Source organism: Caretta caretta, chromosome 7, assembly GCF_965140235.1.
Source record: "Caretta caretta isolate rCarCar2 chromosome 7, rCarCar1.hap1, whole genome shotgun sequence".
NCBI lineage: Eukaryota > Metazoa > Chordata > Testudines > Cheloniidae > Caretta > Caretta caretta.
In genome coordinates this window covers 9,188,057-9,203,512 of record NC_134212.1, presented here as the reverse complement: position 1 = coordinate 9,203,512, position 15,456 = coordinate 9,188,057, and the positions used below count along the sequence as shown (strand labels likewise).

The 15,456-nt window shown below is 40.3% G+C and overlaps 1 protein-coding gene across 1 annotated transcript; it reads left to right on the top strand.

Annotated features, from left to right (window-relative positions):
* The first annotated feature begins 2,955 nt into the window (after positions 1-2,955).
* LMOD3 (leiomodin 3) lies at positions 2,956-15,429 on the top strand. The gene is made up of 3 exons (XM_048856886.2): positions 2,956-3,348; positions 5,710-7,110; positions 11,166-15,429. Exons 1-3 carry the CDS (start codon positions 3,058-3,060, stop codon positions 11,190-11,192), a joined length of 1,719 nt encoding a protein of 572 aa, XP_048712843.2. The 5' UTR covers positions 2,956-3,057; the 3' UTR covers positions 11,193-15,429.
* The last annotated feature ends 27 nt before the right edge of the window (positions 15,430-15,456 follow it).

The following is a 15,456-nucleotide window of genomic DNA, read 5'->3' as shown; positions in this document are numbered from 1 at the left end:
GCAGAGATTCTGATCTAAGATGGTTTGATAGTGAAATGGAAGGGGACAGTAAATGGTAATAATAAACAAGGGTGTCCCAGTCATTCACGGATATTTGGTAACAAGGTACTTCAGTGGAATGTTTTTGTTTCCCTTTGGTGCACTATTGCCTAGACGGATGCAAATATAGTACTTATTAGGTCTCATAAAACCAATTATATTCACAGATATGCAGCAGATTAGTGCACTGCTTCTTAGCTGTGAACCTCTTGTGAGAAGGGTTAACTTCTACCAATATATCGTGTACTACAGACGAAGCTAGTTCCTTACACGAGCACAGTAGGATGTTAAATAGGGTCTTATTTTTGGATCTGTAATCTCAGTGCATTGTAAAATACCTATAATCACAAGTAATGCTCTATATTTAATAAGCAGGAACTGTATACACAAGATACTCTTTCTAGGGGGAAAAAAAAATTGAGAACACATGTCTACTGGGATACAAACCCAGAAAGACAAAAGTCTCTTTAGCTTTCTTCAACGCACATAGTGTAGGGGAAATCTAAATAAAGACTAAAGCTTCATGATGGTGTTCAGTATATGTGGTGAATGGGCCCAGTAGTTTGTTTTAAACTTGCATGACATCCTTAGTTGTAAACAATAACCACAATATCCTAACATTAGACAATGGGTGTGAAAATGATATGGTAAACTCCAGGAGAAACACTATTGGTGAATTTCACCCATGCCTGCACAAGGACTGATGTCCCACTCCTAGGATGAGGCTTATTATGTGGTAGAGAGGCCTTATGAATAAGGACTTTACAGAGGTAACATTCACTACACACCTGGTTCTTTAGATTCAGGTTGTTATTAGCACCTAGGACCCCCTGTCACGGCCCAGGACCCTGGTAGTAGTAACAAGTGCACCTTATTATGACATATTTTATGGTTCTAATTTTTTCAACCTATCTTGCCCAATCTTCCATGATTTTATCCAAAGCACAGTTGCCATTTCAACTGCTCATGTGACCGGGGCTATTACAAGCTGATATTCAGCATTTGAATGTGAAGCAAAGCTGCCCTCAGAATTCAGGTTTCAGAGGAACAGCCGTGTTAGTCTGTATTCGCAAAAAGAAAAGGAGTACTTGTGGCACCTTAGAGACTAACCAATTTATTTGAGGTTTCAGAGGAACAGCCGTGTTAGTCTGTATTTGCAAAAAGAAAAGGAGTACTTGTGGCACCTTAGAGACTAACCAATTTATTTGAGCATGAGCTTTCGTGAGCTACAGCTCACTTCATCAGATGTTTACCGTGGAAACTGCAGCAGACTTTATATACACACAGAGAATATGAAACAATACCTCCTCCCACCCCACTGTCCTGCTGGTAATAGCTTATCTAAAGTGATCAACAGGTGGGCCATTTCCAGCACAAATCCAGGTTTTCTCACCCTCCACCCCCCACACAAATTCACTCTCCTGCTGGTGCTAGCCCATCCAAAGTGACAACTCTTTACATAATCAAGTAGGGCTATATCCTGCATAGATCAAGGTTTTCTCACATCCCCCCCACCCCCATACACACACAAACTCACTCTCCTGCTGGTAATAGCTCATCTAAACTGACCACTCTCCAAGTTTAAATCCAAGTTAAACCAGAACATCTGGGGGAGGGGGGGGTAGGAAAAAACAAGAAGAAACAGGCTACCTTGCATAATGACTTAGCCACTCCCAGTCTCTATTTAAGCCTAAATTAATAGTATCCAATTTGCAAATGAATTCCAATTCAGCAGTTTCTCGCTGGAGTCTGGTATTGTTTCATATTCTCTGTGTGTATATAAAGTCTGCTGCAGTTTCCACGGTAAACATCTGATGAAGTGAGCTGTAGCTCACGAAAGCTCATGCTCAAATAAATTGGTTAGTCTCTAAGGTGCCACAAGTACTCCTTTTCTTTTTTCCTCAGAATTCAGTCATTTTTGAAAGCTTAGGAAAGACTATGAATACAGTGTGAAATTCACTCCTATGTAAAGGGCCAGTCCAAGGCCTATGCAACACCTAAACCCTGTGCTGAGCCTTCAGTGAGACATACATTATGCATAAGAACTGCCATACTGGGTCAGACCATGGTCCATCTTGTCTAGTTTGCTGTCTCCAGCAGTAGCCTGTACCAGAACTTCAGGGGAAGTGTACAGAACAGGGCATTTTTGGAGTGATCCATCCCCATCTTCCACTCCCGGCTTCTGGTAGTCAGAGGTTCAACGTTGCCCTAAGCATGGGGTTGATCTTGATGAACCTATCCTCCATGAAATTATCCAGTTATTTTTTTGAACCCAATTATATTTTTGGCCATCACAATATCCCATGACAATGAGTTCCACTGGTTAGTTGTGTGTTCTGTGAAAAAATACTTCCTCTAGTTTGTATTAAACCTACTGTCTATTAATTTCATTGGGACGCTTGTTTTTTGTATTGTGTGAAAAAATAAATAACACTTCTCTATTCACTTTCTCCACACTACACGATTTGATAGACTTCTATCATAGCCCCTCTTCGTTGTCTCTTTTCTAAACTGAAGACCCCTAATCTTTTTAGTTCCTTGTAATACTTCCATACCTTTGATTGTCTTTGTTGCCCTTCTCTGAACCCTTTCCAGTTCCAAGAAAACTTGTGTGTTGATTCTCTGCACAAATGTGAATTTCATCCTGCATATATAGCAGATTCGTCAATATGATGAGACTTAAAAGTTATCCTCTGAAGGGAATCCTCTAGAAAACTATCGTCTTCTCTATTACTCAATCAGAGACATACCAGCTGTACTGAAATGTCAGAAGGGTTTGCACAGCTGACAAGTTGCTGAAAACGGAGCATGGCAACATCTCCATAAATTCTCTTGATCTAGCCAAGTGCAGCAGCTTAATATAGACTTAGTAAAAGCTTCAGTCCCACTGTCTCTCTCACACATTGAGATCAAGCACTGCCACAGATCATGACAAATACACAAATGTGGGGATTTAACAGCGTGTAATACTGTTAGTAGCACAGTGTTTTATAAATTGTTTTCTTCAGGTTTAAAAAAATGTCTGAATTCAGCCAAAATTCTGACCAGGAAGTCAGAATCGAGGACATTGATGAAGATGAAATCTTAGGAAACTTATCCCCTGAAGAGCTGAGGGAGCTCCAGTGTGAAATGGAAGTCATGGCTCCAGACCCAAGAGTCCCAGTTGGAATGATACAGAAAGATCAGACTGAAAAACCTCCAACAGGAAACTTTGACCACAGATCTCTTGTTGATTACCTGTATTGGCAGAAGGCATCAAGACGCATGCTAGAGGATGAGAGAGTTCCTGTCAACCTCTTGCCATCTGAGGTAATAAACGAGAATCACAACTGTTTATTATGCATCTGCTATAAGACTTATTGTAACAGTATATTGCCAAAGATCAGGGCCTTCATAGTAATAGGTTTGATCCTTTGTCTTCCTCTCTGTCAGTTCCTTCTGCAAATTAAAGCACAGTATAGTGTATGAATTTAAACTCAGTCAAATCTTGTTTCAAAACTTTCTATAACTATAGGATCTAACTTGAAAGATTACCCCAGTAAAAGATTTTTACTTTTTGCCCTAAATTGTTAACTACATTTTCAAATGTAAGAAAATGACATTTTTATTTCATCAAAACCTCTGATTGAAAAAAGACCATATAAAAGCAAATCACAAAATAGAAGTCAAGCTTTTTATTTCTCCATAATATATATAAGAATATAAATATTGGCTAGCGTGATTTTCCCATATAACCTTAATATAATTAGAAGGACTTAATAAACTCTAAAATTAAATTATGATAATAATAATAGTAATCATTAATAGAACTTAATGTCACATTGAAAATGTCTGTCTTTTTGACTGAGTTAAAGTCACTAGTGACTATGAGCCCAAACTTCATGGGCCAAATACTCAGCAAAGGTAAATCAGCCAAGTTAATGGAACTGTGCTGATTTACACCAGCTGGGGATCCAGTTGTATGTCTTTTTGTGGGCTCTGATTCAAGAGTCCAATCCTATTCAGCAATGCACTTAAGCACATTCCTAAGTCCCATTGACTTAAAGTTAAGCACGTACTTAAATGCTTTGCTGAATTGGGGCCATAGTCTTTATGCAGGCCAAACTCTCACTGAATACAAGGGGAGATGTGCCTGTGGAAATACATCAAGATTAGGACGTGTAGGAATTTTAAATGACTCAAGGGAGAAACGCAGTATGACTTTTTACCATCAGTCCAACCTTCTATAATATGGTTGTATTCTAGTACATCAGTACTGTATATCCCTGAATTCCAGTAAAAGTTTGTGTCCCAGTAACTGTTTACAAAGAAGATAAGCTGTTCCTTAATCATTCTTGGCCTTTAAGAGGTTTGTATATAAATGTGTTTCCTTTTATACTTTGGGATGTTGAAAGTTGTTGGGGTTTCTTTAACCTCTATTGTACAAAGTAGAGATGGGCCTGAGTTGCACAGTTTGGATCCAGATTTGAACTATTCCAAAGGTGGGGGTTGTGTGGTTCATTCCCAGCTCCGTGTCCAGTTAAATCCATACAAAAACTCCAAGGGTTTCATTAATACAGCAAACAGATATGATTTATTTATATTTCAGCATCCCCTACTTTGACACTTCAGAACTTGACAAATAGCAACCTCCACTGGTACAAAGGAGAAGTGCAGTTAAGTGTCACTGTGGTCCCAATCCTGATCTCAGTGGGGCAGGACCACCACCACCACCATCTGCATCCCTTACTTTTGTACTTTCAAAGGGCCTGATCGTGCACTCCTTATTTATATATAAACTCTCACTGGAGTCCATGGGAGTTTTAAGCTGGACGTGGACTCTAAGATCAGGCCTTCTGTCTAGTTGCTTACTAATAGCAAGTTGCAGACAAAGTGAAATGGGTCCTGACTAATAAAATCCAGTTCTTACCCATCATGAGAGAGGGGCAAGAAAATTAAATTGTACATGAAATAGACGTTCAGGGAAAGTGGCTATGTTTCCTGGCAGGAACTGAGCAGCGGCCAATATGATGTCATTACTGATGCTAAAAGCACAGTCCTTCCATCAAGCAGTGTTCAGAAACCACGTTTCCATTGCAGAACACAAAAGCAATTGAACTAATATTCACCTATGTCCCCAGTGGTGTCCCCTTAATGCTAATGCTTTACACAGAAGCCCAAACTCGTAAGGCTTGGACACTAACAGTTCTACCCGTTATTATGACATTCTCCTCTTTGGTCTTAATTAGACTGAGCCACAGAGCCAATATCTAGAAATGTATCTCCGGTTTTTTGCTACATGAAAAACAAAGGTCTCCAAGAAATGCGATGGACAACACATTGTTATATCAGAGAAAATTAGGGCTGATCTACCATTGATGTAAATAGAAAGATTTCTCTCGACGTCAGTAGACTTTTGATCAGGAATGTGAAAGAAGTTATTGGCATTCTTGGAAAGTTTATATGAGAGATTTCTGTATAACAGTATTTAAGTAAGGAATTATTGTTCATTCACATTTAGGCCAGAAGTACTATGAACACTTTCTTTTTTCAAAAAGCATTCTCTAGAATATAATGTGAGGAAAAACAGAGATACATTAAAGCCGTTCGCTATATTTTTATTTCAGTGCATAATTAATGAAACAAAACCATTTTAAATTATTTCAGCTATTAGCATTTTGTCTTCTTTAGAGAAACATTGCGGAGAAGTTTGAAGAAAATGCTGGGGATATGGACGATAGTGCTAAGAAAAAAATGGCAGAAGATACTACAGAAGCAGACAGAAAAGAAACATATTACAAAAACGAACATGTCGAACAGGCCAAACCTGTTTCAGCACAACAATCAGGAGAAACAAATGAAGAGAGAAGCTATAAAGAGACAGAAGATGAGGAGGAGGAGGAAGATGATGACGAGGAGGAGGAGGAGGAGGAGGAGGAGGAGGAGGAGGATGAAGAATCAAGAATGAAGAAGCCATATGGAGACGAAAACATCAACAGTGATCAGGTAACTAAGAAGCCATGTACAAAATCAGGGGGAAATCCAGAAAACCAAGAAAACAATGAAAAGAAAGTATCAAAACTACAAATTCCAAAGAAGTTAGCTGTAGATACTAGCTTTATTAAGTTAAGTGCAAGACCTTCAGGAAACCAAACCAATTTAGATGAGAACTTGCAGAAGGTCCGGAAAAACGATCCAGATGTGAAGGAACTCAATCTGAACAACATTGAAAACATCCCAAAGGAAATGCTGGTGGACTTTGTGAACGCCATGAAAAAAAATAAGCATGTAAAAACATTTAGTTTAGCCAATGTGGGAGCTGATGACAACGTAGCTTTTGCTGTGGCCAACATGTTACGTGAAAACAGGAGCATCACTACTCTAAATATTGATTCAAATTTTATCTCAGGCAAGGGAATTGTTGCGATCATGAGATGTCTGCAGTATAATGAGACGTTAACTGAACTGCGTTTTCACAATCAGAGGAACATGTTGGGCCATCAAGCTGAAATGGAAATTGCCAGGCTTCTCAAAGCCAACCCTAAGCTGCTGAAGATGGGCTATCACTTTGAACTTCCAGGCCCCAGGATGGTTGTTACCAATCTGCTCAGCAGAAATCTTGACAGACAAAGACAAAAAAGGCAGGAGGAGCAAAAACAGCAGCAATTAAAAGAGCAGAGAGAGTTAATAGCCATGTTAGAAAATGGACTAGGGTTGCCTCCTGGGATTTGGGAAATGCTAGGGGGACCAATGCCTGATTCAAGGATGTATAGCTCAATACAAGCCCCCAAGCCTCCACCTGTCCCTAAAACTATGCCCATGAGCAGGAAAAATGAACATGCAAGAAAGCCAGCCCCAGAAGAAAAGAGCAGTGAGGAACCTGCCTCCTTCAAAATGGTCAAACTCAAGAGAACTCAGCGCAAGCCCACTATACCAGAATACGTAGAACCAGCTGAAAAAACAAGTCTCAAAGATGTTATCAAGACTCTCAAACCAGTTCCAAAAAAACGACTACCTCCTCTGGTTGAGATAACCCCAAGAGAAAAGCTCTTAAATGACATTCGTCAGAGTAATGTCGCCTATCTTAAACCGGTAAGTGTATATGAAACAGAATGGTAGCAACAGGGAAATAATTCCATCTCTGTAATTTAATGCAAATCAAATGTAATATTCTATTTTAAAAGCTTCCACAAAAGCATCTTCAAAAACTGTGGGCATATTCATTTTCAGGCACATAAACATGTTTATTGTATGCAAGTTGGCATTTTTGTGAACAGATTTTGAGCATTAGTCACGTGTTTCTATATGCACAAATGCAGAATTTTGCACAGGCAAATTAATACAACCACAAATTTTGCAGGTGCAATTGTTAACGCCTGGTGAAGATTTGGCTGCTATGCTTTATGGATAGATTCATCATCATTTTAAAATTAAGTACATTTATGTTATGGAATTTTGATAAAGGGTTTGTTAGTTGGCTGATGGGCTGTTATGAGCTGTTAGTTGAAGTCATACTTTAATTCACACCTTACATCTCAATAATGACCAACAACAGTTTTACTTCAAATGTGGTAAATATTAAGCCCAACTTTCAGTGGGAGCTTTTCCTATATAAGGACTGCATGTTCTTTGAGCAAGGATGGCAAGACCCAGACCATTATTTCCCCCTAGAATGAGATTTTTCATGCCTAATTTCATGTTATAACTAGACAAATCATAAGCCCCTCTAAATAATAGTCAGTGAAATGGTCCCACTGACGCAAAGTCCTAAAGGGAGATTTCAAACCTTTGTATGCCCACAATCATAAAGGTAAAAGAAAAGGATTCAACTCAATAGATAAGCAAAAAAATTAGAAGAAAATCTGTGTGTGTGTGTGTGTGTGTGTAAAAATCTGTTTCTTTTAGGGTGCAAATAGTTGCATGAATGATTTATTACTAATCCTCCAAAATCATACAATGTATGGTCAATCCTATGAGGTTCCCATAATAACACTTATCTAGCACTTTTCATCCATAGATCTCAAAGCCCCTTACAAATGGAGTATCATTATGCCCATTTCACAGATTGGGAAAGTGAGGCTGAGGGAGATGAAGTGACTTGCCCAAAGATTACCTAGCAAACCAGTGGCAGGGCCAGAAACTGAACCTATGTCTACTTAGTCCCCTGTTCAGTGCCCTAGCCTTAACATAAGAACGGCCATACTGGGTCAGACCAGAGGTTCATTTAGCCCAGTATCCTATCTTCTGACAGTGGCCAATGCCAGGTGCCCCAGAGGGAATGAACAGAACATGTAATCATCAAATGATCCATCCCATTGCCCATTCCCAACTTCTGGCAAACAGAGGCTAGGGACACTATCCCTGCCCATCCTGGCTAATAACCATTGGTGAACCTATCCTCCAGGAATTTATCTAGTTCTTTTTTGAATGTATCTAGTTCTATTATATTCTTGGCCTTCACAACATCCTCTGGCAAGGAGTTCCACAGGTTGACTGTGTGTTGTGTGAAAAAATACTTCCTTTTAAACCTGCTGCATATTAGTTTCATTTGTTGACCCCTAGTTCTTGTGTTATGAGAAGGAGTAAATAACACTTCCTCATTTACTTTCTCCACACCAGCCATGATTTTATAGACCTCTATCATATCCCCCTTTAGTCGTCTCTTTTCCAAGCTGAAAAGTCCCAGTCTGATTAATCTTTCCTAATATGGCAGCCATTCCATACCCCTAATAATTTTTGTTGCCCTTTTCTGAACCTTTTCCAAGTCGATATATCTTTTTTGAGATGGGGCGACCACATCTGCACACAGTATTCAAGATGTGGGCGTATCATGGATTTATATAGAGGCAATATGATATTTTCTGTCTTATGATCTATCCCTTTCCTGATGATTCCCAATATTCTGTTTGCTTTTTTGACTGTCACTTTACGCTGAGCAGATGTTTTCAGAAAACTATCCACAGTGACTCCCAGATCTCTTTCTTGAGTAGTCACAGCTAATTTAGACCCCATCATTTTATATGTAGAGTTGGGATTATGTTTTCCAACATGCATTACTTTGCATTTATCAACATTGAATTTCATCTGCCATTTTGTTTGCCCAGTCACCCAGTTTTGAGAGATCCTTTTGTAGCTCTTTGCAGTCTGCCTGGGACTTAACTATCTTGAGTAGTTTTGTATCATCTGCAAATTTTGCCACCTCACTGTTTACCCCTTTTTCCAGGTCATTTATGAATAAGTGGATATTCTAAAGTTCTTCTGAGTGGTGAAGGCCCCATAAGATCTCATATGAGACTGTGTTCTTGTTTTAGTGGGGAGAGGAGTAAGTTTGTTTGTTTGTTTGACAGCAGCTCTTCCTTACTTTGTCTGAAATTATCATGATGACAGTACAAGTGGTGACATTGCCAATGGCCCTTAATCTATGACTGTATATTCAATAATGTTGAAGGTATACTTAGTGCATATGCCATGACTTTGAATTAATAATTTGCTAGACAGGCAGAAGTGGCTTCTCCTGAGCTGCTTTGGTCTATCTGGTCTAGGACACATTTTTAAAATTGCCCGAGTAGAAAATCAAATGGCCTCTAACTTGTTGTTTTAGTCTGCAGGGCACATATAATGCCTTCAATAATATTTTAATTAAAAATAAAGTTTTTAATAAATAGACAAAACCAAACAAGAAAGACCATGGCTTAAATTCACTTCTGGCATGAGCAAGTGTACCTGGAATGAAATCAATGGAGATATGCCCTTTTACAGCAGTGGTGAATTTGGTTTTGTATGTGTGAAATGTTAACAGTGAGCAAGCATTTAACAAAATAATATATAGGCCCTGGATCTGTGTAGATCACTGTAGTGACTGGACTCGGTCCTGTTCCCATTTAAGTCAATGGCAAAATTCTTGGCAACAATAGGAGTAGGATCTGGGTCTGTTATGCATTTTTTACAAAATATAGAGCAAAATTATGAAAAGGACTAATGATTTTGGATGTTTTCATTTTTGTGTATCCAACTTGAAATACTTCGAGGATGATTTTCAGAAAGTGGTGAGCCCTCAACCTCCGAAAACCAGGCCCCTTTCAGAAGGCTCAGGTTGGGCACTCAAAATCATGGCCACTGTGTTTAACGTTCTGTTCTTCTAGGAGCTAAAACTGACCCCCGTAGTCCTTACATAAGTGATCAGGCCCATTAAATTCTGTGAAAATAATCATCCAAATGGAATTGCTTTTGTGATTAAGGAATACTCCCATGAGCAAGAGTGTGGAGGGTCCAGTCTAAAAACTATATTGCCAAAAGGTACCATTCCAATTTCTCAAGTAATTGACACTTGCTTCATAACTTTCTCTGAATTTTTTTCAATGTATTAATTGAAAGGCCTTATTTTGGTTCCATTTACGTTTGTACAAACTCATGGTTGTCAATGGTGTTACACATAGGTGTAATGGAGATAAGAATTTGGCCTGAAATGTTAAAGAAGATGAGAGATCTTAAAATGACCCCGCCTGTAAATTCAAAGTTAATGCTGCCACTGTGTCTCTAACTCACATCACTGGGGTATTTTTATTGTTACTACTACAGTGGCAAGGATTATTTAAAGACTGATTTAGCTGCAAAGAAAGGCAGTCTTCAGGACTTCTGACCTTTTACATTGGCGTATAAGTGTTGTATCTTAGATCCTGTCACGCTGTCTAGAATGGGTCACAACTGATTAGAGGTAAAATACCTGCCGTGGACAGCCCACTGGACTTGGGTTCAAGGCACATAGGCTCTGTTCTCAACTCTGCCACTGACTCACTGTGTGATCTTGGCACATCACTTAAACCCTTTCCAGAGGGTCTATCCCCAACTGTCATATGGGGGATAAGAATGCCCTCTCACCTTGTAGAGCACTCTGAGAGCTATGGGAAAGTGCTGTATCTGGGCTAAATGGTGTTGTTGATTTATCAAGCAATAACCATCAGCTCTGTGAATTCTAAGAAAGAACAATGTGCCAAGAATTTAACCATTATAGCCACAGAATTTCCAGTTACATTTTCAGTACTTTGATGTTACTGTCTGATTCCAAGCAGCACACTTATTTTTGGAGAGAAGAGGGAAAAAGCCAGATTTTCCTGCTATTAACGTGTCTTCTTCTTGGTCTTGTACAGGTGCCAGTACCAAAAGAGCTAGAGTGAAACACCAGAGTCTCCTGAAAGAAACAACTTGAAATAAAGACTATTCAAGTTTCACTTACAATGGTTTCAAAGGATGCTTTCTTCAGAAGCCAAGGGGTAGATACGAACACGTGGGAACAATGCTTGTAATACGCAGTCTGTTGATACGATGATGAAAAAGGGTGGAATGGAACAAGTCAATGCGAAAAGAATTTCCATCAGCCATTAAGTAACCATGATGCCCTGGTATAATCTGTCTTCCAGTTGGATTCTAGTCTCCAGTTTGTCCAGAGGTATTTGCCCAGCAACAGCAATAACTTAACAGGTTTTACAGATTCAGTCAATGAACTCTATTGCTTACATGATACTTTCTTCTGTTAAATTCTCCTGCAACACATAGTGCCCTATTGTGACTTTCCTTTATCACACTGTTGTATGTCACTGGCTTTTTTTTTTTAAACTAAGAACATGATTTCTATCTACACAACTTATATTTTCAGTCCAGAATTTTCATTTTTAGACTGAGGAAACATTACACACAAAAAAAGAGCAAAAATGCCCTGTCTAGGAGAGAGCACAGTGTGCATTTCTTCCATGACAAACTGCAGTAGTTCTGAGAACAAAATGGCTGCCATCTCTGCAAACAGGCAGAGTTCTTAGAAACTTAAAGGCACAGTACACAGGGAAAAAAAAGAAAGTCGTAACAGTTTCAAACTTCATACTCCATAGAATGTGTTCTGGCAAGTATTCTGTCTGGTTAGCATTTAAAACATGAAACCATGAGCTGTATTGGGAGCTGTGCAATCATTGTTCTCCTGGCAGATTCTCTCTATCCTTGCTATAACCCTGAACTGTTTCACCACCCCCAGGCTTCAAGCCACACATTGCAGTCACCTTCTGAGAATAGAACAGGACTGTTTCAGATGTCCTTCAATACTCCTGATTAACTGGCCACAGTTGCTGCTACTGAGTATTGTTGGGCCCTTGCCCTCTTCCCTCTGCTTGGGACTCAAACTGCCTGCCAGTTTGAGGAAGGAACTGAATGTCTCGCTTGCGTGGCGAGGCCAGTGCAGAGCTCTAGATGGAGGTAACTGCACTCACCCATCCTTGCACAACTTAACTGTTTTGAAATATTCCGATGGGAAAAAATGTTTTAAATGGTCAAAGAGACTAAGCGTGTGAAATCCCCCTGAGTTTCTCTTATCTTTAAGGAATCTCTCTTTTCTGGATACTTGCCCTTTGCTACCAGGCATGCTGTTGTATACCCCCTACTTCAGTCTGTTTGTACCAGCCTATCCATTCTCTCTCTCTTGTTGGTTACTCTCTCTGCTTGATTCCCTATCTGCCAACTCTCCTCTTGCTCCCCACAAAATTTCACTCCACGCAAACCAGCCTCACCAAGTCCATTAATGGCCTACTCTGCCTCTCGTAGCTAAGACACAGGGCTGGGTCTTGCTCTTTATTCCCTTCTTGGTCTGCCTACTACTGCTGCTCAGTTCCTCCTCTTCTTGTCTGCATGTCCTTGGCCATTCAATAATCTGACTTCTTCTTTCTGCCGCTCCTTTGGTTTCTCCTTATCCTTCCCTTCTTGCTCAATATCACCAAAGCTCTACAAAATCTTCTGCCCGCCAGCTTGCATTTCTCTTACACAATCCATACTCCCTTCCCAAACCGCTTTTCTCCTTCTCACAGCTTCATATCCTGCTGCTTCCACATAGGGAACAGTTGCCTTCTTCATGCCATCAACCCTCTCCTTTCAAACCCACCTGTCCAACTTTGTTCAATTCCCCTCCCCCTGCTGTCTGATTCCTTTTAAGGCTCTTGGGGGGGAGGCACATGCAGGCAGGGAGCTCAATTTATTGTTTATAAGGTACTGTATGAATTTACAGTACAAAGGGATTTTTTAAACTATGATTCAACATTGCTTTCAACAAATGTTGAGAGGAAAACCTAGTTTTACTTTATTTCTCATTTACAGCTGTCACATGAAGAGAATATTCTAACTGGGATGTACCAGTGTTGTAGTCTCTCTCTTCCAATTGAACAACTAGCAGAAAAAGAAGCATGGTCAGGAAGAGCCAAAGTGGCTTTGAGCCACTCTAATTCAGCTCTGTTCCCAGAGCCGATTCAGGACTCAGCCTAAGTTGAGCAGCTTTTCAAGGGTCCGTCTGGAGGGAAGCGTGCGCCTTCACCAACGCCAGCCAGAGAGGGTGTGAGGGATGACAGAGCTGCTGCAGTGACCCTATGCCATCAGCCGATCCCTACATGAAGGGAATGCTCCCAGGGCCGGTTAAGGTGATTTTATGGCTGATCATTCTAGTGAATCAGGCTCCTCATGTTCATGTAAAATTTTCAGAGTGCTCCTAATGTCTACACTGTGTAGTAAAGAGAGGGAAGCAAATGAACGATAAGAGCTGCTCTGCACTCTCACAACATGGAAGGGTGGCTAAGTGTTTGGAAGAAACTAGGGCAACCCCATCCCTTCCTTTGAGGGAAGGAAAAGCAAGCAAAAGCCCATCACTACCTTATGTGTAATCACAGGTGGGACCATATGCTAATATGGCATGCAGGCCACATTCAGGCAGGAATTGGCACCATAGATTAAAGATGCAGAAGGGACCTATATGGAGAAGAGACTGGAACATGCATCTCAGTGGCATCAACACAACCCTTGCTTGTGAGTGCAAGAGAGTTCAGGGGAAGGTGTGGCCAAAGCAAAGGTAGGTGGAATCTAGGGAAGTGCCACACAAAAATGGTGCCTTCTGAAAAGGCACAAGGGCAGGCTGCCAAAACAAGTTGGCTACTTTTCACAGCCATCAGTTCCTACTGTAAGAGAGGAATGTGCATCAGGAAAAGATCCCATCTCTCACCCTGTCAGAAAGCATGCAAAAGCAAACACCTGGAGGCTTATAGCACTACCCCCATTCAAGCCCTGCTCCACAGGAGGACTGGTTTGTTTCAGAGCAGACACTCACTTACCATTGAAGTTTATCCACATTGGACTGAGCCTCATGGTATGCAGATCTATTAGTGCCTTGTAGGTTTCTACAGTTAGCGTGGTCATGTCTGGTGTCATGCTATTTCACAGGGTTCAGGGCTGAAGGGTGGTTTTGGGGATGCGGATCACATCACGATCCTTTTCCTTCAATGAGTTATATACACATTACCACATCAGCTACTTGCAGTCTCCTACCTCAACCCTAATAGGATTGCACTACTTTTTCCACTGCAAATACCTCTGCAGACTCCTCATCTTCAATAGGGTTGGAAAAAGGTAACTGAACCCATCTCCCACCCTTTTCTGATGGCCACTTATAGTTCCTGCCAAGCATATTTGGGTGGGGCATAGCTTCTTCTTAAAAAAAAGAAATCCAACAATACCTGCCTCACTCTTGCCTTCTGTACTTCAAGGTCCCAATGGATTCTGCTAAGGCCAGAAATAGGATCAAACTTCAAGGATAAGGGGTTGCTGTAGGCTGTGTGCCCCACCCCCCACAAAACCCAGTAGCAGATACTAACTGGGATTATTGTTATTGTAAAGGTACAATCTGTTATCTTGTATAGGAAGGTGTCCCCCTTTGCTTCAATTTCCTTTGAAGACATATAGCAGTTTACCTCTTTCTATTGCAGAAGCTGCATGTGTACACATACAAATCAGGCTCCACCCCGCTGCATATAGTGTACTGATTTACTCCCACTTAGTCTGAGGTTTTGGAGAGGTGTTGTTTTTAAGTTGGGAGATGAAGGCAGAAATCTTCTCCCTTCAAGCCGTTTCTAAAGTAGAAATTTAGTTAGGTAGGGGGGAAACTGAAAATTATTCATATAAGGTAGCTGTGCTCTGTACAAGCACTTTGGAGTTTTTGTGCTATTTGGTATGCTAAAGGCTTTAAAAAAAGGTCGGACATCCAAACACTGGAAAATTTTGTTTAATAAAAAACAAAAACCAACTGTACACCACCCAGCTTGGTAAGCATACCATTTCTCAAAGTAGTCCAAAGAGGCTGCCGTCCCTACTCTCCTCCACCCAGAAACCCACTCACCTAGAAGGATACAAATAACCTTAGTGCTCTACTGCAATGACTCACTATGGCATGTTCCAAATCCATTCCCTTTTTAAAAAGGAAAGATGACCCACAGTGCATTGTGTTGTGCTTTTGTTATATGTAAAGTAGTGACTATAGTTCAAAAAACAAAAAAAGTTGGTCACTTAAACTGAATCATATTATTGTAGAGTAGTGTGATCTTGATTAAAGTCACTTTTCTGCATCATTAGTTAAAAAAATGC